Source organism: Arabidopsis lyrata (assembly GCF_000004255.2).
Source record: "Arabidopsis lyrata subsp. lyrata unplaced genomic scaffold ARALYscaffold_4, whole genome shotgun sequence".
NCBI lineage: Eukaryota > Viridiplantae > Streptophyta > Magnoliopsida > Brassicales > Brassicaceae > Arabidopsis > Arabidopsis lyrata.
Genome location: NW_003302552.1, coordinates 3,588,898 through 3,610,687, shown reverse-complemented (window position 1 = coordinate 3,610,687; position 21,790 = coordinate 3,588,898). Strand labels below are relative to the sequence as shown.

Here is a 21,790-nt window from a genome sequence, read left to right as displayed (position 1 = left end):
TTCTTTATTAGTTAAGAAATCTAAACCGTAAGTACTTAACTCTAACCTAAAATCTTAAACAAATCTCAAAAACAAAAATTAATTTAAACCCTAAAATCTAAACCCGATATAAAAAATGGTTTATTTCCTCAATTTAAAAAAAAAACTGGCATTTTCTATAATTTATACCTTTTTAGTTTTTTTCTTTATCGTTCTTTCTATAAATACATCGTTTCCGATATAGATAACAATTTAAACAAGTCTTCTTTTTCTCCGTCAAAGGTTGTATTGAAGAGTCTCTCATCGATGCATTAAGGGCAGTTGCAATGCTCGAAAAGAAACTCGAGATGGCGTATTAGTCGAGAGCAAAAAATATTCTTCCAATTTGTGACGACTTGAGAAGGAATATTGCATTACCGTCGTAAAAGATATACTTTCCGATATTTGGTTTGACGGGAAACACAGCCCACATCAACAGAAATAGTCTGATATGAGGGGTGACAACGATGTCATACACTAAAGGTTAGTTTAATTTTTGATCTTTTATATTGTTAATTGGGCTATTTTTAATCGGTGTATGAAAAATTATAGGTTTTTTGATTAGATTAATTTTTAATTAAAAAATTTAGATGTTTCATACTCACTACTTTTGAAAACAATTGCTCCAAAATAATCACCGGAAAATTGATGCAATCAACTTAAAATTTTATTATATTTTCTTGCCTTTTTAAAATAGTGTATTGTAGTTTTGGCAAAATAGTTTTTTTTTTCCTTCTATCAGAAAGGTTGAGTACTTAAATTTTACATATCAAAAGAAAGTGTTATTCTTCTTTTCTTTCAATTGCCAATGCTTTCAATTTTTGTATATAAGCTTCAAATATATATTAAGGCTGGACACTGAGTAGATATTCAAGATTTATATGCTATTCGTGATCTGTTCTGTACAAATAATGACTTTTCTGATCTATATCCTCTCTGGCATTTACTGGATATTTGATGTCTGTATATCCGTTAAAAATTGGATATTCTGTCGGATATTTGATTCAACTCCAAATGTAAATATTTAAAATATATAGAAAAATTCAAAAAATTTCGAAGATAGTTACAATATTTCATAAAATATGTTTTACTGAAGCTTGATTCTGCTCAAATTAGACTAGGTTTTACCCAGGTTGAAAAAGTACATAGTGGCTCGTAAGTCGTGAAGCATTATTAGTTAGACTAGGTTTATGAAACTCTTTCCTCTCGAGATTATTTCAATCTCACATGTTGACCTTTGCTTTAATGTTGGTTTTAAGACCACCATGAAGTCCATCATTCTCGGAACTTCAAGAAGAAACTTTTCTTTTCTTAACATTCTTGGTTTGGTTAACCAATCTTGTCTCCATGATTAGAATCTTGGGTAAGAAAAGCTTCTTCTAATTTGTCAAACAAGGGCATCTTCAAATTCGTTGAAGGTCCATTAGTGTCGGCATCAACGTTCAAGAATTTTTTTGATGTTTTTCCCAGCTAGGATATACTCCATACACTCGAGGAAAACAACAGAAAAATGTTAGTATGCCTCCCTTATGTTTTCTTGGTATAGTATCTCAGCGAGTAAAACATTATCACTAGTAGAAATTTATTCTATAGCCACGTCGCAGTCACGGTCATTCCGTGTCTAGCTTTCAATAAGTCACGGAGATGTCACCGATTGCCACGGAAAAAATAATTCTTAAATACGTGACCGTTTCGTGGAATAATCGTGGCTTTTACTGCCACGATAAAGCCATAGTTAAAACGTGACAATTCTAGCCACGTTTTGGTCACACCAATTATGTGACTTTTATTTCACGAACAACATCCGTGGACAAACCGTGATCAAAATTATTTGGTTTTCCCGGGTTAATTGAAATATTTAGACCAAAAATATTTGGTTTCCCGGTTTAGCCACTTAAAAGACAGAACCCTCATCCCAACCCTAATATCTCTTCCTCATTTTTAACACTTATCTAAAATAACTCACTCTCTGCTCTCATCTCTCGCCTCTCGTCTCTCTCTCCCGACAAACCAACTTCGCAAAAAGACTTCAAATTGTCTTCCACTTCGAATCAAGATGTCTCTCTCCGGCCAAGCCTCAAGCCAGGCCAAGCCCCCGACCGTCGTCTGATGTAGTATAAGAGGAGTATGAATAAAGGAACACGTGGACGGTGGAGATGGCAGGAAGAATCAACGGTCATGATCATAAGCAAGTGGGTGTTGGCATTTAAAAAGAAGATGAAGATCAGAATTAGAAATATCGTGAAAAATTGTGAAGTTTGTTGTTCTTTCTCTTTGAGTTTTCTGGATTTGACATTTGATTCATCCTCTGTGAAGAACTTAGGGTTCTTACAAGATGAATCTGGAGATTCCTTGTTTTAGGAACATTGGATCTTCTCCATTTGAATATTGAATTGAAATTGGAATTGTGTTTGTTGGATTTGGTGAGAATTGGAGTTAACTGTATCAAAGGTATCAGAGCCAAACGACCTCGGAATCTATGGCTGAATCACGAGCGACAGTTCGCAAATTAGAAGAAGCAGGGAGATCGCGAAGTGATATGATGATGGAGCGAACCCATGCTTTGGAAGAATCTGTGGCGAGTCAGAATTCCACAGCACAAACAAGAACAGGTACCACAAACTACTATTTTGGGGAAACTCGTCTTGCTAAGCTAGATTGTCCACGATTTAGCGGTGATAAGATTACGGAGTGGTTATTCAAGGTCGAGCAATTCTTTGAAATAGATCGAACACCGGATGATATGAAAATTGGTTTAGTCTCTAACCATTTTGATGATGTTGTTGCTACTTGGCATCAATGGATGGTGCAATCAGTGTTTTGGAAGCATGTTATGCACGATTGGATGACTTATAAAATGTTGTTGCAAGGCAAATTTAAGGAGCTGGAGGTTGATCCAATTGTTGAATTGAATCAGTTGCAGGAAACAAATGGAATTGAGGAGTATCATGCTCAGTTTGAGCTGATTAGCACTAAAGTGAACTTAGATGAAGATTACTTGGTTAGTCTGTATTTGACAGGACTGAGATCTGATACTCAAGTGAATGTAAGGATGTTTCAGCCTCAAACGATTCAGCAATGTTTCTCAATTGGAAGATTATATGAGTATGCACATCCCAGAAGCAACATTGATAACGTTGGGATCCTTCCACTTAAGAGAGATAGTGAACTGCAAGCTGAGGTGGATAACGAAGAAGAAGGAATTAAGATTGAGATGGAATCGATTGTCTTAGAAGATAATTTAGTACATGGAGCAATCATGGAGGAAGCATCAACTCCACAATTTCAGGTACCAGTTTCAAACTTAGAAACTAGCCTTCGATTTCACAATGCTTCACCAGTTGTTTGTGAGGATTTGCAATATGTTGTTGGCTGTGATGACTTGTTTGATCATCAAGAAACGATATTACAAGCTTCATACACAAAAGCAAGGGATGTGTTGCTTCAGAAGTCAAAAAGTGTCACTAACAATCAAGTTGCACACCAAGTGTTCGAGACATTACCTCATAGAGAACAAAGTAAGCAGAGACATATTAAGTGCGCCAAGTGGTGGAAGTTCAAATTCAAACAAAGGAGACCACATAAAGGCAGGCCACGAATTGCACATAAATGGATTTACAGAGGGGATTTCAGGTACAAATATCTTTGTTCAAGTGCTAAAGTTGCATTGCTGAAGCATAACAAGCTTCCCGAATCTTGGTCCACGCTCAAAGATGATTGTTTCATGGAAGACAAGTTCTGGAAATTCAAGTTCATGAACAGAAATTTGCAGATAATGAGAGAACATGGACACACAAGCCACCTTAAGCTAATGTCTGATAAGAGAGAACATGAGGCGATGTTCATTGCGGCCAGAACTGTTCATGTGAGATGTTTGCTCGGTATAATGCTTGGGATAACAGAGAGTGATGCAGGTCATGGACAACAAGCTGTATATGAGCAGATTTTAATGGTGACTGAGCAGTTGTTGCAAACCAGTTTGGTTCTTCAACAAGCGATGAGAAACAAAAAGATCAAATTTTCCAAGCGGTGGTGGTTCAAGTACAAATCTGTGGAAGAGGGTATAAAGAGACCACAAATTCCGTTGAAGTACAAGTGCAACTTGGAATTTGATGAGTGGTTTAAAAGCTGGAGCAGAAGAGAGACACTGTGTGTACTGTTTAGACCTGACTTACAAGAGATTGTAAGAGGAATCTTACTATGGATGATGCAAAAACAAAAATGTCCCAAATCCTGGAAGTTCAAATTTAAAAGCAGCTCAGAAGACTGCAAATTGAAGTGTGGTAAATCTTGGAACTTTCACAACAAAAACAGACTAATCCAGGGTGATTTAGTGGAGACGGGAAGACCATTTAAGCTGAGATTGAAGCAACATCACCTATTACAATGGTTATGGAAGAGCTGGTGTTCTATAATGCTATATGAATTTTTTTGGGAACGTAGTGACGAATGGACGCAGCTCTTATGCAGTAGGATATTGGTTCGTTACCATGTCTGGCATCGTTGGAAGGCTCGGTGTTCGCAGAAAATTGACCATGACTTAGATGTGGCTACTTACTATGAACAGCTACATGTTTTCGATGGTGTTGTTGTAAATGTGTTGCTTCAGCATTCAACGGATCTCTTTATTAGATTACAGAGTACGAAGAAACAAAGGGAATGTCTTAAGTCTTGGATGTTCAAATTCAGAAAAAAAGACGATTGTCCAACAGTTTACTCTGATCGTTACTTGGAAAACAAAAAGAATGGGAGAAAGATAAGGGTTAAGAAACGTGACTACCTCTCTTGGCAAGAAGCTGGAGGTAATGAAAATACCAAAGAAACTAGTGGGAAGCTTCAACAACTCCGTGGTCTATGCAAAGAACTAATGGATCTTGGTGTTTCTTTTGATATGGATAATGATACACAACCACCAAGCTTATGAAGAGGTCTAAAGCTTGTTGTGGTCAAATATGGAGAAGCTATATGAATTGTTGCAGCAAGATCTTTCTTATCAACCATGAGGGCATGGTTGTTTGGGGAGGAAGGATTTGATATAGTATAAGAGGAGTATGAATAAAGGAACACGTGGACGGTGGAGATGGCAGGAAGAATCAACGGTCATGATCATAAGCAAGTGGGTGTTGGCATTTAAAAAGAAGATGAAGATCAGAATTAGAAATATCGTGAAAAATTGTGAAGTTTGTTGTTCTTTCTCTTTGAGTTTTCTGGATTTGACATTTGATTCATCCTCTGTGAAGAACTTAGGGTTCTTACAAGATGAATCTGGAGATTCCTTGTTTTAGGAACATTGGATCTTCTCCATTTGAATATTGAATTGAAATTGGAATTGTGTTTGTTGGATTTGGTGAGAATTGGAGTTAACTGTATCATCGTCGCTCAAGACCCTCCGATTTGAATCTGCCGGGTAGATCTTCTTCTTCTCTTTCTCCATAAACGTTTCTTCTTTTTCAGTTTATAAATGCTTAGGGTTTTGGGTTTGTTAAATGAAATTTATGTTTGATTATCCTATTGCATGATTAATTTTCTAAAATTTGTGTTTGATTTTAGTCTTTTTTGGGTATCGTCTCTTTAGGGTTTGAGGAGAGATTTTGTTCCTTGATTGGATACACGGGCTAGACCTTCTTCTTTTCATTACTGGTCTTATTGTTTTCGTTGATAATGAGAAGTTATAGAAACAAGGTCTTAGTCCTTAACTTGGGGTGAGTCAAATTAATTGATACTTTGATTTCAAATTAAAAAACAATATCACTTTTTCATACTTTTGATTTCTAGCTTTTGTACTGTGATATTGTGACTTTGATCAAGTAATTTTGTTTTTTACGGTTTGGGTATAGTCTCTTTAGCCTATGAAATTGTTTGATTTTCTGAAATTTGTGTTTGCTTTTAGTGTGAATTTCTAAAATTTGTGTTTGTTAGACTTTTATATTGTAATTTTCTGAAATATCTGAAATGTGTTAGACTTTTATAATGTGATTTTCTGAAGAACCGAAGATGCATTGCTGCGTGCTGCCTCTAGAGAAGCCCAACCACACCTCCATCCAAGGAAGCTCAATGGTGCCTTATGGTAACTTAGCAAAAATCTATAAAGGTATATAGTCTTCTTTCTATGCATCTACAAATAGAAACTATATCTCTTATTTGTCTATGATTTTTATTTTTCTTATGTCAGGTTCAGTATAGACCCTTGTGTCCGCAAGTTCATTCAAACAACGTGGCAAGGCTACTACATGTGGCCTAGGCTGCAACTCCCCAACAGGTAAATCATACTCAACCTTATGTTCATACTGCAATGTCTCCCAATCCCACTGTCCTGAATGCCACAATGCCGAATACTGCCTCAACTCCACCAATGACTCAAGCTCAACAAGCTGCCTATGAAGTGTGGTGTGCTACTCGTGACCCAACTTTTACAAGCACTTAGTTACGTAGTCTAATGCTCTTGGTTTGTTGTTTTCATTTTAAGCTTGTTTCTTAAAATATTTGCATCTTTTGTAAGACTATAGACTTTTTGTAAGTCTCGTGGAATCTTTGAATCTTTTGTAAAACTTTTGGCAATGTATGATAGTGTATTTTGGATTTTAAATTTCTGGTTATTAGGTTTTAAAATTTCAGATTGCAGATTTCAATTTTTTTTTTTCTTTGCCAATCTACGATTAATCACAAAAATATTTGTGACGTTTTAATTTGGCCACGACAAAAAAAGACACGACCATTTACATGTATAATTCGTGACTTCATTAGACACGAAATATGCGTGTATAAACCGTGGCAATAATGTCACGAAAAGCCACGAAATATTTTAAGTCACGATTGTATAGACACGGTTTTTTTTCGTGTCAGGTCGTGACTGTTTGGTCATATAGCCACGAAATATAGGTCTTTGTCACAAAATTTTCCATAGCTATACACCATATTTTTACTAGTGTATGTGGCGTCTTGATACAAGCAACAATCTTAAGAAAGATCATCATCTTGTTCCTTGAATAGGTTCTATCAAAGATAACAAGTGAAGGAACATTTAAGAGAATGTCCCTACAATCATCTCATACTTATGTAACATTGGAATCGAATACCATGTTGGAGAATTGCTTGCCCCCAAGAAAATAATACCCAAGTTTGTGATCCATAGCTTTAAAACCTCTAATTGCTAAGATCGAGTATTCGCCTTGGCTGAGTAGAAGTCAAGCAACATGATGTCATTTTTACATTTAAATTTATGACTTTCTAGTCATCAAACTATTTCTTCCAATAGTTAAACATTCATTTTGGAAGCACAAATACATGTTTACTATTCGGGTGCTTTTCAAGGTAACCATAGATGAAGTTGATCATCAAGAACATCTTTTCAAATACAAGAGGTTGAGCTAGAATGCATCCATTTGGATTTTCAACAGCCAAGTTGTTGCATAGAAAGTTGAGTATATCTTGATGTGATGAGGCTTCATATAACTTTTATCCAAATGCTGAGGAAAAATGCTAGTTACTCATCCTTAGAGACTCTCAACTTTATAAAGTTGCGAGTTTCTTAAAAATGAGTTTTCAGCAATTGGCATTTTCTCATCCTTTGCATAAGGTTATATAAAAACTCATTACATCGAGATATCAATTTTGTTTGCAACAGTTTTGGTGTATAAACCCAAATGGTTGCATTTTAACTCAAACTCTTATTTTGAAATAAAGTTCTTGAACCACTCATAGGTGGGCCAGTGGTAGGAAGGATTTTGGGTTGAGGGTGAGATTCCCAATACTCACGGGTTCGAATCCCCACGGCTGCAAACACCTTAAGTGGCCACCGCAGAAAAATTTAACATTGGGCTATGCGGCCTCCAGGAACCACTCTTGCCGCCTTCGGGACGCACGCCAAGCCTTCGGGTTAGTGGGCTAGTCAGGGCCCACTGGGCTTTGGATACCTGGATTATCAAAAAAAATAATAATAATAAAGTTCTTGATTGTCAGTTTTATTTAAAATTACTTTGCAAAACACTTAAATAGTAAATTTCTATTTGTACTTCCACAATAGATGTTTAGCTTATGGAAAAAGTGTTTGATGGATTAAAGGTCAGTGACATTCTATTGCTCGACTTCTACGCAGCAAAAACGAATACATGATCTTAGCAATTAAAGGTTTTGAAGCAATATAGATCACAAACTGGAAAATTATTTTTTTATGCTCAAAGCAATTTTCCAACTTGGTATTTAGTAACATAAACTTTGAGATGGTTGTAGAGACATTATCTTAAATGTCCTTTCACTTGTCATCTTTTAGAAATGAACTTATCCATGAAAAGAGATAGATGAGCATTCTTAAAGTTGTTGTTTGTATCAAAAGACGTCACAAAAACTTTTATTCACAAGAATACTAACCAAAACTTTATAAGAGAGATTTTCAACATCATTAATGCGAGTTTATGAAGCATAACAAATTTGGGAACAAAATTAAATGTTGATTTTTGAAACTGTTGAACCTTCAACGAATTTTAGGATTACTTTTCTGATAAATTGTAGGAAGTGTTTTTTCACAAATGTATATATTACGGTGAGAAAATTAGTTACTTAACCAAGTGAAGACTGTTGTCAACCAAGGTTGTATATGACACAAGGAGTGTTTTTAAGGTGACTCTTGTGACAATGGTTACTTGTTGGTTACTTGAGTCACACAAAACCACAGAGCTTCTTCTCCATCTAAAAGTTAGCTCCATAATTATAATAATCTATGTGAAGAGAGTCTTTAAATAGAGAGGGAGGGGAATTTATTGTAGGTTGTGAAAGCAAACGTGGTGAGTTTGTTAGAGGAGAGTTATAGAACTTCTCTTGAAAAAATCTCCATTGTTAGGGTTATTGGTTAATACATAGCTTCATTCTTATCAGATTTGTTTCTTTGAAATCAAACTTCATTGATACTGCTACAGAGTTATACTGCTACAAGGTTGTATTTTAACAAACTGAAGACTTTGTGAAATCTATAATGTTTTTTCTTAAACGGTTTAAAGAGTTTGATATGTGTAAGTATATGTAGGTTGTTTGGCTGTAAATTGCTTGTAGGAGAGTTAATTAGACTGAAGCCTAATGACCACTCTTGTAAAACCCTAACTGTATCATTACCAGCCCCGGTCCAAAGGGGTGGGCAAAAGGACAATGGCCCATGGGTCTAAATGATTTTTTCGAAAAATGTACATATAGAAGGACCCAAATAATTTTTAAAATACACATAAATAGGGTCCAAACTTTTAGAAAAAATACTAAATCCGAAAATTTGATAAAAAAATGGTTAAGTTTTAGTTATAATAGTAAAAATTATTTAAATTTTGAAAATATATTCATTTTGCTAAAAAAACACAAAAAAAAAAAGCCAAAAAAATAAAAATACATAAAGGACCAAAAAAAACATTTTTTGCCCAAGGGTCTCTGTTTCTGTTGGGCCGGGGTTGGTCATAACAAGCAAAACTCATGGTGGTGGTGAGTAGGCCAATGGCTCACGTATCACTCAAAGCACAATGCCTTTTACCTCACTTACAACGGTAGTCTAGGAAGAGACCGTCCGTCGGTTTAGTGTCCACTACATTAATGCAATTTTGAAATATTTGCTTCAATGAGAGAAGAAGAAGAGGACTAAGATAATATCTTAAATAAAACATTTACAAATAAACCAACAATTTAATAAATTCTAGTAGTAAAACACACCAGACCCGGTGAAGAAGAGTTTTAAATCAAATTAAAGCACTAATTGAGACAGAATCACAATCTTTGTACACTATCTCCAAATTTGTAGTCACTACATTAAAAAAAACATACATACATTTCATCAATCTTTTGATGAAATCACCAGATGCATCTAGGGTTTCGTGCGTTGAAAGATCTGAAGAGTCGCGTGCAAAACAACAAGAGAATGATATTAGGGTTGATGCCTTTCGGGAACCCTCGCTCTAAACCCACTATATGGTGATGCCGTCCTGTCTGATATTGTCCTCTCTAATTTGTTCCAGCTCTGTTGTCTCTCCTCCACACCATTACGTTTTCAGTGTCAGAGGAGATGAGAATGGTCAAAATTTGACTCCCTTAGGACTTGGCAAGAACAACCATCACCACAGTTCTATGCGCCTTTGGCTGTATTTTCGGGTTTGTGTTGTGTATTAGAGTTGAGCATTATTGTTTGATTGAAGTTCTGCTATTGTCCTAACCAAATGGCCAATAATATACATACATAAACACTGCAACATTTTAAAGATGAAAATAAACTAACACAAGGCTTCATGCGTCGTCCTTTTGAAGCAGAAGAGACGAAAGATCATTACCACCACCATTGTTTGGCGTCGGAGTTTGTTCATTCCGACGCCGGCGCTTCCCATAACCACTGTTAACCGCCACCTCTTGCCATCCTCCAAACGTCAAACTATTAGCGAACGTATCTTTGACACTCTCCATCACTTCCCTCTCTACTGGAGATAATCTCTCCAGTGCAATCCCTGAAGCAGCTTCCTCAAATTCCCTCATACAAGCAATCTACACAAAACCAACGTAAATTGATTTTGCAGGTTTCAAATATAACATGTTTTAAAAACAAAAATGATAAAGATTAAACTTATTTTACCATATTCATGACTTGGGACTCGAGAAACGCTTCTCGGTATAGTTTGGTGATACTGATCCTAGCATACCATTCCATGTAAGCTCCATCATCCACCACATTGCCACCTCCAGGACTGTCCACGATGTGGTCCCCACGTTCAGCCCATTCCTCGCATGCTAGACTCATTGACGTGTCTAAGTCATCAAGCCGACGGTTCTTTCTGTCGCGGCGTTTTACTTTCTGAGGTATCGGCTGGCGTTTCCCAAACTGCCTCAGACACCTATCTGGAAAATGTAGCTCTATTTTCTCAAAGCATACAAGAGTCGTTTTCGATCTTCCTAGAATCAGCTTGTCTTTAATGTGTGGTGGGATCAAGTTCTCAAATCTTTCATATGGACACCAAGTGATCTGCATTTTCACAACCATCAATTAACATGAAGAGCAATAAACAAATTCTTAAGGATGAACTTGAATGGTTTACCTTGCTTGGATCAAGATCGTCCAGTTCTCTACGGTACTCAGATAGGTCGGTTTTGGATCGGCTGCCTTTACCTTTCCACAAAAGAGCAAGCGGGAAACACGCTTCGGATTTCTCTGGTCTACCAATATCCAGGTGAAAATAACTCCAACACTATATACACGAGACAATCATATGTTACTTTTCCAAAAGATATAGAAATCTCAAACGGACATAAAACCAAAACTAACATATCAGCCAACCAACCTGTAGCAAAGTCAAGCAGCCGCAAATGTTGCTCTGAGATTTAAGCGACGCATTACCAAGCGCTCGGTAAAGACAAGCCAATGCAGCAGCTCCCCAAGCATATCTCCCAGCTTGATCAAAATCCTCAAACAAAGGCAAATACTTAACAGAGACTTTATCACCATCAGTAGTAGCGAAAATCGTACTACCAATAAGATACAAAAGATAAGCTCGAGTATGACATTTAACAACATCGAAAGAAGCATCTTCAGGACACTCAGAGAAAGTTCTTTTAAGCCAATTAAGCTTAACCCTCGAACAATTAACTTCTTTATTAGCAGCAGAGGGTAACTTCCCTAAAAGTCTACCACACATATCCATAGCAACCTCATCACCAACTTTAGAACCAACAATAGGATCTCCATCAATCTCAAGTCCAAGTACTAAAGCAACTTCGTTTAAAGTTATACTCATTTCTCCTAAAGGAAGATGAAAAGTATTGGTTTCTCTTCTCCATCGCTCAACAAGTGCAGAGATTAGCGAATTGTTTAAACTCATTGGACCAATTTTGCGAAAGAAGCCGAAACCAGCTTTGTCTACAAGCTTAATTTGTTCATCAGTGAGTTTCCATTGATGTAGCAATGAAGTGTGTTCTTGACAACGAAGTAGACCTCGTTCCTAAGGTAAAATAAGGGGAAATAAGATTAACCCTAGATTCAAAATCTGAAATTTAGTAAGGGGATGAGAAAAAAAACCTGTTCTTCCCAAACAGCAGATGAAACATGGAGGTCTTGTTCGTAGAGGACAGATGGATCAACTGGTCCGACATCAATATCCATGGCGACAACTTTAACTCAGAAATTCAGAGAAAACTACGATTACGTAAAACAATTTCTCGAAACACGAACCTTTGATTCATCAATTTGGGACTAAACCCAGATGAAGAAGAAGTTGGGCGTGGAAAGCTCACTGTACCCTAATTTGGACTCGGTTCATAAATTTTCTTTTTGGATTTTATCTGTACCGGTTATTTTGGTTTGGTTTTGGTTTGGTTATGTTAAACCGAGTACGTAAACCATATAAAAAAACTGATCGTACATTTTACGGTTGTTTGGAGACTTTGTTTGAATCATACTATGAACAATTTTCCCAACTTTTTCCTTTTGCTTGTGCGATTGCGAAGAGTTTGACTAGAGATGGCGGTTTCAAACCTATATGGCACTTGGAGGGTCGTCGTGGCTCGAGAATCTAAGTAACGAGGCTTGGGTGAGGGTAGTGTTCTTGAAGGATAGCATCCGTGAAGTCTCATTTCCAAGTGGTTCTAGAATTGAGGTTGAAGATTATCTCTAGTCTCGTGGTTTTGCTCTGTTTCCCGGTTTCACTGTTTCTTATGTCTTTAATGGCATCATATATTCTTCTCTAATGGAAGTTAACACATACGTCATGTTCGTTTCATAATCGCCAGCGACTGCGACTGCGGCTGCGATTGCGACTGCGATTTTAAAATCGCGGGATGTTGTTCGTTTGGTAATCGCTGCGACTAATCGCCATTTAAATAATCGCATCGCTAATTTTTCCTGCGATCAAAAACTTCAGTCCCAAGTCGCTGCGATTGATCGCGCTACTAGTAGCAGGATCCTGCGACTGTCAAACGAACAATTTTCAGTCGCAGTCGCGGGAGGCTTGCGACTGCCAAACGAACAGCACCATACAAGAAAAAATTGAAAGTGACATAACATAACTGTCGAAGCAGCTAGCGTCTACCATTCTTAAGCCGGGCTATAACAAAACTCCTTTGACATAAAGAAAAATCGCATTGGTCCTTTTTGGATACTTTGATTTGATGTAATTTATATACACATTAAACTTGACGTCTATGCCACCTAATCAAGATCCAATCCAAAATCATTTACCTTTTACTAGGGATGAGCAATAGAATAGAACAAAACAAAAATATACATGTTCAACAGAAATTTCATGTTCTTGAATGCTCTATCAATCTCCCGGAAATAGCAGCCGCAAGAGCTGCAGTGAACTTAGGATCTTTGGTCAACGAAGAGGCCATTTGTTGCACCAAAACCTCTTGAATCGTTCCTCTCTCTTTCGTTTCCTCAATTGGTTCAAGACCACCTTGAACTAGATCAAGTTTCACTGTCCTCGACGCACTTGCATGTGGGCCGGTGTGGTTATGTGTCCCTTCGTAAGTGGCTACCAAGAAAGATGGATCTTCTGCACTTCGTTGAACCTGAAACAATCACACACACCAGTAGAGGTTTTAATCAAACAGTAAGATGATATCAAAGAACTCTTTAACAAAGTTCAATGTAAATTACCTTCTTCTTGACTAGACAAGACGGTGAAAACGAACATCTGAAGTAAGCTCTAGGTGATGGATTATCTCGCGTAATCTTTTGCCCGTATTTCCTCCATTGATATCCATCTTTCACAGTCTATAAGTAAGTATATCCACAAAACATTCATTAATAAGATCAAGACTCTGAATTATGAAAAAACAGTCACAAACACTTACCAAGCTTGTGTCAGACTTCTCAGCAGCAAAGTAGGCGGTTGAAACCGTCGCTTTATCGGTAGTGATATTCTCGATAGTTCCGAGACTGAGTCCAATTGGGGAGCTAACAAAGTCACCCCGCGCTTGTTTTCGTTTCCCCGTTAACTGTTTGTTCTGAAAGTTAACATTTTCAAGACTCTTTCGACTCTGCAACTCCTCCAAAAGCTTATTAAGAGCATAGTACTTCTCACAGACTATTGCTAACATTTCGTTTAGCTTCATGTTCTCCGATTTAACCCGGTTTATCTCCTCTTGTAACATATATCTCTTCTGTTCAAAATTCAAAAATCACCATTACCAAACTAAGTCTAGACAGAAGCTCTGATTTGTTTAGTAGCATCACCGATCTAATCAAACTATGTACTGTGATTAAAAGCATCAAAAGTTTGAGGTCAAAGTATTGCACACCAAGTGTTCGATGAAATAACTAACCTCATCTTTCACTAACCATTTCTTCTCTACATCTACAGAAGCTGAGTCCGAGACTTCTCTTTTCTGAATCAACCAATAAAAACCATATGAACCCACAGATGGACTATGAAAGAAGGAAAATTTCGACGAAATTTGAAACTCACCGGAAGTTTGCCGGAGAAATGAAGGTCGAAAGGGTTGGTATTGGGATCATAGTCCATAAATAATGTTACGGGAGAGAGAGACTTAAGATTATAGGGAAGACCAAATTCATAATTGCTGAGAGATTTGGTCTCCTTTGGTTTCCCTTTATAGTAACTAGTAAGTGGAGAGAGTGTAATAACTAATCAATTATGAAAAGGTTGACGATTTGTGTTGAAAGTGAGGGGTTTTAATTTTTTCTGGAGAATTTTCTATGAAAACTATAAACCATACGAGTTAATTTTATAGATAAATAATACAGTACAATTCTATAAAAATTGCAGGAAAACTAGTATTAAATTTAATACGCATCGACAAAAAACAAGTTGTATTTAATACGTTGGCTTAAAATCGTAAATACTTGTCCTAAAAATTAGAAAGGGTTAGGTGTTAAATCGTTGTCGAATTGTTATATTTTGTTGTCATCGGAGTAAACAAGTGTAAAGATGGATCGAAAATCAACAATTTCGGCGGATGTCCCATGTCGAAGAAAAATGAGTACTTCACATTAAGTCGCATTGTAAGATCCAGACGAACTTTCGCTTGACTTGACCCATTGACTATGGCTCTGAGGCTGGCATGTTTATTTTTCAAATAATTTGTCCCATATTTTTGTTTATTTAATCCTACCTTACGTTGCATTAATTATATCTAGCTAGGCAGGGTAAGAGATTTCGTTTCTATTTTTTTATGTTCATTAAGTTAGAAAGAAATTCACAACAAAGTAGGCCTGGGAGTTCGGTGAAATCGGGTTATTCGGGTCAGGTTATTCGGTTTTGGGAAAATTCGGTTTTTAGAAAATCTTCCCGAATTGAACCGAAATTAAATTCGGTTCGGGTCAATCGGTACTCGGGTTATTCGGTTCGGTTATAAGATTTAAAAATAATTCCGAATTAAACTGAATTTTTTTCTATTTCGGTTTATTTTAACCGAATTCAAAAAATATATGAATAATGGGCTAAAAACAAAGCCCAAACCCATTACAATTATTTAAAGCATTAAAAAAAATTACAACCCAATTAAAATTAACAAATTTACAGCCCAACCCATTAAAAATTAGGGTTTTCGTCACATCTGTTGACAGTGACGATGCAGCGACGGGCGGAGACGGACGGCGACGGCTGATCTCTCCGACTGCAAAAAAATACATCACCGACGAGATCAATTAGATATCATAACTATAACCACATGCAATCTATCATCTAAATTGAGAAAATTAGGAAAATAAAAGTATAAAGAATTGAAATTCCAAAGAAGATTAATAAGATCTAGAGAGTTACCCGTAAATCCGTAAATCCAGCTGAGATTTTGGTGATATGGAAGAGCTTAGCGAGCAAACAACAAAGAATCACACGAAGAAACGATTAAAGAGAAAAAAGAAGAGAATAATAAAGCATGTAGAAGATGATGAATTGATGAAGAAGAAGAAACGTTATACTGATTATGGATTAGGTCGAAGAAGAAGATGAACTCTCTGTTTGAGTTTTGGAAGAAGTAGAGCCGCAGAGGCAGATCCAAAGAAGAAAATGAAACTAAATTAGGGTTAATGACTCATTAGCCTTATATATGGCTGCAGATTCTCGGTTTAAATAAAACCGATCGGCCCGAATACCGAACCGATCCGAACCGACTTCCGAATCCCCAAATTAATTTCGCCGAACGGTTTGGAGTTCTCTCTTCGGTTTACGCCGATAACCGTAATTGTCGGTTTGATCGGGTCGGTTTGATCGGTTTATTCCGAACTCCCAGGCCTACAACAAAGTGTTAAAGAAAACGTTTTCAGCTAAAGGAAAAAAAAAACCTTTCAAATTAATATTTTTTGCAACTTTACCTTTTCTTTTAAAAAAACTGCATATTAATTTGACCAAGTCAAAAATAGTACACAATATAATATGTATACGTCTAAACATTTTTACAATCACATACATTAAATTTTAAATATTTTAAATATGGATTTAGACCCCTAGTTGCAAAGATTTTGATTTGATATATTATTTATTAATAGCTCACATCTGTATTGCGTATAACTTTTGACTTCGCGGAATTAATCTGTATTTTTCGGAAATGAAAAGTAAAAAAAATAGCGATTTGGAAGGTTTTTTTTACTTAGAAAACCCTAAAAAGAAAAGCCTCAACTAAACCAAAAAAATGTTGTAAAGAAACTAGTTGCAATATTAGATTTTTTTCTATAATAGGTCAACAATCTCAAAGCTTGAGTTGATAAATTTAGATACTAACTTTTGTCTAGCTAGATCAATCTCCATGTTTTCATGTTCTTATTTTGTTAGTTATTCTCTTGTTTCTAGGATTGGTGATCGATCCACTTTGCTTCCTTCGTGTATTGAAAGACTCAATAGTCAAGAAAAGAATCATGAGATAGAGGACTTGAAAATTGATGAAAAAACGTTCTTGTGTACTGGTTACAAATCTTTTTGGCTTTGAAAAGTGACCACATATCAGTAACAAAATTATATTAGTCCTCTCGAAACACCAGCAAACCAATCTCTGGCTCGATCAAAGTCATACTATGGATATTACAAGAACTTACTGTTTTTGGATAAAGAAGACCAAATATAGAGCCTTTGGGTCCATACTCAATTTCCCAGAATTTGACACAAAATTTTGATATAATTAAAATTGAAAATACAACTACTGTAGGGGTGTCAAAACATGATAACTCGTTCCGATTAACGAGTCTTGTGAGGTTTAGAGACTTTCTTCTTTCGCTTCTTGACAGATTTGGGTGTTTTCGTCTTCCTAGACTCTCGTTTCTCCTCTTTCACTTTCTTCTTGTGCTCTTTCCTTGCAGCTTTCTTGTCTTCAGGACCCAATTCCTCTTCACTCTCTTCTTCGCTTTCTCCGTCTTCTTCTTCTTCTTCCTCCTCTTCTTCCTCTGCAGCATTCACCTCTTTTTGCTGCTCTTCTACTTTGGGAAGAGCATCTTTTAGCCCCGTTATCGTTTGGTACAGCATGTCTCCTGTGTCCTGCCCGCTTGTTATCTTCGCCACGTCAGCCTCCGGGTTGTTCACAGCATCCAGAGATTTTGGTATGTATGACTGTGATCATCATAACAAGCCAATAAGATAAGATGATTCTACAGACAACTTCACACATCAGTTCTATCGACTGAAAACACTTCACTAACCTTCATGAATACTGAATCCGCGATTTCATCCTCTACGGATATCTCTCCTCGCTCTATAACTTTTCGTTGGACCTGCCCATTATTATCACAAACTTCATTAGTTTGCCAATACAAAAAAGTTACACCTTTGAACCTTAAGCTGCACACTGATTGACAATTCCATATAAAAGTAATGCATTACCTCTTCCAAATAGCTATCAACATTTTCGTCTGAAATTGTCGGGTCAACAATGAAGTCAAATAGCTCCCGTATTGTCATGACAGCCACACCATGTTTCTTGAAAAAATCCTGTGTGTGATTATAATCCACACATCAGACACCCTTTTCCAGTCAAATTAAGCATTGATTAAACAGGCTACTATTAACACTTACAGAGACGTGGTCACAATCTTCCCGTAGAAAGTTGAGTGCAAGAGGATGGTCCAGATCCACAGATTGAGAAACATCAATTATATAAAGGTGCCCCTGACAAAGTCAAGATAATATCATTATATTTGTCTTCTCTTGTTTGTTCAAATTTTGCTTTTGCTTTTGTTTTGCTGCCAGGAAACGTTATATAAGTGACCCTTGTAAAGCCGAAGAGATCCCTTAAGAGATAAACCAAAACTCACCTCAAAATAAAGTATGTTATACTCGCTGAGATCCCCATGGACCAATTTGCACTTCTGATATAATACTCGCATTTGAATTATCAACTGAAATGCAAAACAAAGATGTTTCAGTGAATTCTCGATAAGATATTAAAGGGACCATAAAGAGTTTAATAGTGGCGGTATTGCCACCTGATAAGTTTCAAAGACAACAGGTCTAAGTAAAGTATTGCAATAATACACTCAGAACCCTCTAAATGAGAAAATAAGACGTACCTCTAGGTAACACTCCCGCAACTTGTCCAGTGATAATGCGGCATCCTTGAGACGCGGTGCAGCCCAACCATCCCTCCCTGCAAATATAAACAAATAAAACAATCTTAGTCTACTTGACTAGGTAGCTGAAAAATCTTTACTTCATCATTTCTCTGTTTCGATGAAATATGCTAATGAATGAGAGTAAAAAGAGAAGAGTTGGGTGGAATCAGTGATTAAAACAGCAGATAATGCATCAGAGCGAACCTATAAACTCCATGACTAGAACATGAAGGCGTAGAAGTATAACAGCTGGACACCTAATTCCTGCTGCATGAAGCCTGCCAATGAAACATGTAAATAACCAACTAAGAAATTACCAGAATTACTGTTACATATTTGAAAAAAGTAAGTACATCTCCGGCTTCTGTTTGAAAAACAAGATAAATCAACCTACATCAACTAGACGGATTAGTAAGCAGAGAGAAGAGGACTGCTATTCTAAGTTCTATTATCCAGAATACACCCACAAAGAATTGTAGGTATTACCTCTTAAGATTTCTCTGTTCTTTTTCAGCCCACGTCTTAACCATCTTCCGGGGATTGTGGCGACAGTAGCCATATCTAAAACGGTAATCTCCTTGTACATATCGATCTCGATCCCTAAAATCATCAAAGTTGAAAACAGGGTCAAAAACAAAATCATCAAGTTAAAACTTTTCGAAGAAGACAATAAACAACATTTATTCATCTATTAGCTCACTTGAAAACCAAAACTGATGTCTTGTACACTTTTATTGCAAGTTCCGAACCGTCAGATTTTGTGGCATGATAAACATTAGCCTGAAAGACAATAAAAGAGAGTGCTGTTAACAAAGAGATCATCTTCTTGACTGGTTGATTAAATAGCTAAACTATCAAATATGAGAGTAGTGAATGTCGCATACTTCTTTGCCTGTCGAAATACAGCCATTAACATCGTTAAACACACCCCGATTAAGCATTCTAAACAAAACCATACGCGTCCTTGGATCAAGAGCCTGGAACAAAGAACAAAAACAACATCAACACATAACAGAAAACACTCGATAAATTATCAAACCCGAATCTTTGCGTAACAGTTAGACCTCACCTGTTCAACGGTTGCCCGGTCGGCTTTATCAGTATTCCTACTTCTCCCAATCTCTGTCTCTCTAAGACTTCCACGAATCGCAGTTGTCACAGAATTCGACATCCCAACGTTAACTCTTCCTTCCCATCCCTGCATCAACAATTATCTCAAACCACATAGTTCTCCATCTTACAAGTACAAAACCTAACTCAATGTTCATTTGAGCAGAGACTATGAAGCTTTTTCAAATTCGATAAGAAACGTTACCTCCAAAGGAGAAGCACGAACATGACTAGTAAGCTTTTGTGCCTTATTTGATATAGGCTGAAGAGCACTAGAGTTAGGACGTGAACCATGTCCACCGTGAGCATTAGGACGACGAGCATGAAGAGAGAAGCCACCACCGATTAGCTCGTCATCGTCTTTACCATCTAGCCAATCAAGAGCTTCAGCGATATCGGAATCTGACGAAAGAGAGAGATCGTCGTCGTCGTCATCTTCTTCAATCTCCTCTTCGTATTCCACAACCGGAGGAATCGTCGGTGGTGGCTCTGCTGCTACCACTACTTCCTCCATCACTTTTTTTTTTTTTTTTTTTTTGAAGAGGAAACGGTGAAATACCGGCGAATCAGAAGAAGAAGAATTCTCCAGTCGAAACCCTTTTCTTTACTCAGACCAGAACGGCGTCGTTTTAGGTTATAGTTCGACTTGCATTTACGGATTTGGACATTTAAACTGAACCAGACCGGACATTTGTTTCGGTTGGCTTTTCTAAGGTTTCAATTCGATGAACTGATGAAGAAGATTTTTTTGGAGTATACTTACCAAATAAATCTTAAAGTTGCTAAGTATTTACAAAGAATGCCATTGGTATTTAATTTTTTAATTCGAAAATTAGCATTAAATATTTGAATTAAAGATTTAACATTTAACAAACTTGCCAAAATCTCTCTTTAATAACTAAAACGAGATGATTAGCTACTAACCAATAATTCCCCAAATTTCTCCATATTAACTCCATGATATTTTTCCAAATCTCTCTTAATTACTACCTAATTAGCATTTGCGATAATCCCTCTACTCCAATCAAATCGAGTTTCAATAATACGAGTTCCTTTAATGCTTACATCACCATGAAATCGAAACAACATCTATATTCTCTATAAAAAATGAAATATATAATCGTAGAAAATAAGAAAATGGAAACTAATAACAACAAGCAAAGTGAATTTATGGCATATTCGTTATTTTTATATTAAATCCGTTGCATTAAATCGTAAATTTTAAATTTTTGCGATTTTGTATTTTCTCACGAAATTTTCTCCATTACGAATCACCCCTAAACCCTACTATTTACGAGTAACTCTATAAATTACCTCTCAATAGATCCAGGAATATCACGCAGTAAAAAAAAACTTTACCTCTCTTACCAACGAAAAACAACTTACATATTATAATGGCTGCTACATTATAATTTTTCAAGGGATTCCGGACTTATGTCCTTACAAAAACCGTTTGACAAGTAGAGGTTAAGATCTACCACTCATGTGCACGAATACAAAATCAATACTTGAGAGTCTGTTGAATTGGTGTTGGCCAATGAAAAAGTAAGTTCTTAATAATTGATATAAGTTTAGTCATAAACATAGTAGTGACTTTCTTTTCTTTCTTAAATTTATAATTCTTTAAAAAATTTAAATAGTTGAACTTTATAAACGTTTATAATATTTTTAATATTAAAATTCTTATGAAGTTTCAAATATTATAAATATTTTTACTTTATAAAATTTTTAAATATTATAAATATTTAAACTCTATAAAAAGTTTATCCATCTAAATATTTAAACTTTATAAAACGTTTAAAGTATTTATAATATTTAAATTATATAAATGTTTTTTGTAATATTAATAATATTTAAACTCTATAGAAATTCAGTATATATATATATATATAACACGGGTGAAATCCTCAAATTAACAATCAAAATAATCTATTAAACAAATAATATTTTGATTTTTTTTAGGAAAATATAGTCTTGCGGTGTACTGTGGTATGCCATTGAATTTAATTCTTAAGATTTGAAAATATTTAATGAAATAGTTTATACTTACAAAATAGTTACTCAAATCTTTCCAATAATCTCGATTGGAGATTATTTAATCAAATCTCTAAATCAGATATTTTCTTAAATTCTATATTCTTCTTTCATGCTTTG

The 21,790-nt window shown here is 36.1% G+C and overlaps 4 protein-coding genes and 1 long non-coding RNA gene across 6 annotated transcripts; 1 reads left to right on the top strand and 4 right to left on the bottom strand.

Annotated features, from left to right (window-relative positions):
• Positions 1-545: 545 nt before the first annotated feature.
• On the top strand, positions 546-6,604 carry LOC9314884. 2 transcript variants are annotated; one of them, XM_021028017.1, is made up of 3 exons: positions 546-5,425; positions 6,005-6,109; positions 6,191-6,604. In XM_021028017.1, the coding sequence occupies exon 1, from the start codon at positions 2,498-2,500 to the stop codon at positions 4,940-4,942; it is 2,445 nt and encodes an 814-aa protein (XP_020883676.1). In that variant the 5' UTR covers positions 546-2,497; the 3' UTR covers positions 4,943-5,425; positions 6,005-6,109; positions 6,191-6,604. The 2 variants fall into 2 exon arrangements, with proteins under 2 accessions (XP_020883676.1, XP_020883677.1); XM_021028018.1 differs by having other exon boundaries at positions 5,980-6,109.
• A 3,540-nt stretch (positions 6,605-10,144) lies between these two features.
• LOC110229201 (protein MAIN-LIKE 1) lies at positions 10,145-12,273 on the bottom strand. The gene is made up of 5 exons (XM_021028758.1): positions 12,047-12,273; positions 11,313-11,969; positions 11,070-11,219; positions 10,610-10,996; positions 10,145-10,521 (listed from the first exon to the last, which is right to left on the bottom strand). The coding sequence occupies exons 1-5, from the start codon at positions 12,128-12,130 to the stop codon at positions 10,270-10,272; spliced, it is 1,530 nt and encodes a 509-aa protein (XP_020884417.1). The 5' UTR covers positions 12,131-12,273; the 3' UTR covers positions 10,145-10,269.
• Positions 12,274-13,073: 800 nt separating this feature from the next.
• LOC9314883 (probable WRKY transcription factor 60) lies at positions 13,074-14,662 on the bottom strand. Its single transcript, XM_021028759.1, has 5 exons — positions 14,436-14,662; positions 14,293-14,355; positions 13,822-14,130; positions 13,625-13,741; positions 13,074-13,536 (listed from the first exon to the last, which is right to left on the bottom strand). The coding sequence occupies exons 1-5, from the start codon at positions 14,490-14,492 to the stop codon at positions 13,267-13,269; spliced, it is 816 nt and encodes a 271-aa protein (XP_020884418.1). The 5' UTR covers positions 14,493-14,662; the 3' UTR covers positions 13,074-13,266.
• Positions 14,663-15,375: 713 nt separating this feature from the next.
• Positions 15,376-16,076, bottom strand: LOC110229451. The gene is made up of 2 exons (XR_002332849.1): positions 15,753-16,076; positions 15,376-15,606 (listed from the first exon to the last, which is right to left on the bottom strand). It is a non-coding gene; the product is annotated as an uncharacterized LOC110229451 (long non-coding RNA).
• Positions 16,077-16,926: 850 nt separating this feature from the next.
• Positions 16,927-20,216, bottom strand: LOC9314882 (serine/threonine-protein kinase RIO1). Its single transcript, XM_002878769.2, has 12 exons — positions 19,842-20,216; positions 19,596-19,724; positions 19,411-19,503; positions 19,227-19,306; positions 19,013-19,126; positions 18,731-18,804; positions 18,485-18,561; positions 18,230-18,313; positions 17,991-18,083; positions 17,799-17,906; positions 17,618-17,689; positions 16,927-17,528 (listed from the first exon to the last, which is right to left on the bottom strand). Exons 1-12 carry the CDS (start codon positions 20,148-20,150, stop codon positions 17,160-17,162), a joined length of 1,602 nt encoding a protein of 533 aa, XP_002878815.1. The 5' UTR covers positions 20,151-20,216; the 3' UTR covers positions 16,927-17,159.
• Between the last annotated feature and the right edge of the window lie 1,574 nt (positions 20,217-21,790).

Excerpts from the sequence above, each read along its gene's own strand:
- LOC9314884 (XM_021028017.1), top strand. The coding sequence starts at position 2,498 with ATGGCTGAATCACGAGCGACAGTTCGCAAATTAGAAGAAGCAGGGAGA.
- LOC110229201 (XM_021028758.1), bottom strand. The coding sequence starts at position 12,130 with ATGGATATTGATGTCGGACCAGTTGATCCATCTGTCCTCTACGAACAA. Across the intron at positions 11,220-11,312 it reads GCTGCTTGACTTTGCTACAG|TGTTGGAGTTATTTTCACCT; the intron begins GTTGGTTGGCTG and ends TCGTGTATATAG. Across the intron at positions 10,997-11,069 it reads ACGATCTTGATCCAAGCAAG|ATCACTTGGTGTCCATATGA; the intron begins GTAAACCATTCA and ends GTGAAAATGCAG.
- LOC9314883 (XM_021028759.1), bottom strand. The coding sequence starts at position 14,492 with ATGGACTATGATCCCAATACCAACCCTTTCGACCTTCATTTCTCCGGC. Across the intron at positions 14,356-14,435 it reads ATTTCTCCGGCAAACTTCCG|AAAAGAGAAGTCTCGGACTC; the intron begins GTGAGTTTCAAA and ends TGGTTGATTCAG. Across the intron at positions 13,537-13,624 it reads CTTGTCTAGTCAAGAAGAAG|GTTCAACGAAGTGCAGAAGA; the intron begins GTAATTTACATT and ends TGATTGTTTCAG.
- LOC9314882 (XM_002878769.2), bottom strand. The coding sequence starts at position 20,150 with ATGGAGGAAGTAGTGGTAGCAGCAGAGCCACCACCGACGATTCCTCCG. Across the intron at positions 18,314-18,484 it reads TGCGGGAGTGTTACCTAGAG|TTGATAATTCAAATGCGAGT; the intron begins GTACGTCTTATT and ends TTTGCATTTCAG. Across the intron at positions 17,907-17,990 it reads AAGATTGTGACCACGTCTCT|GATTTTTTCAAGAAACATGG; the intron begins GTAAGTGTTAAT and ends AATCACACACAG.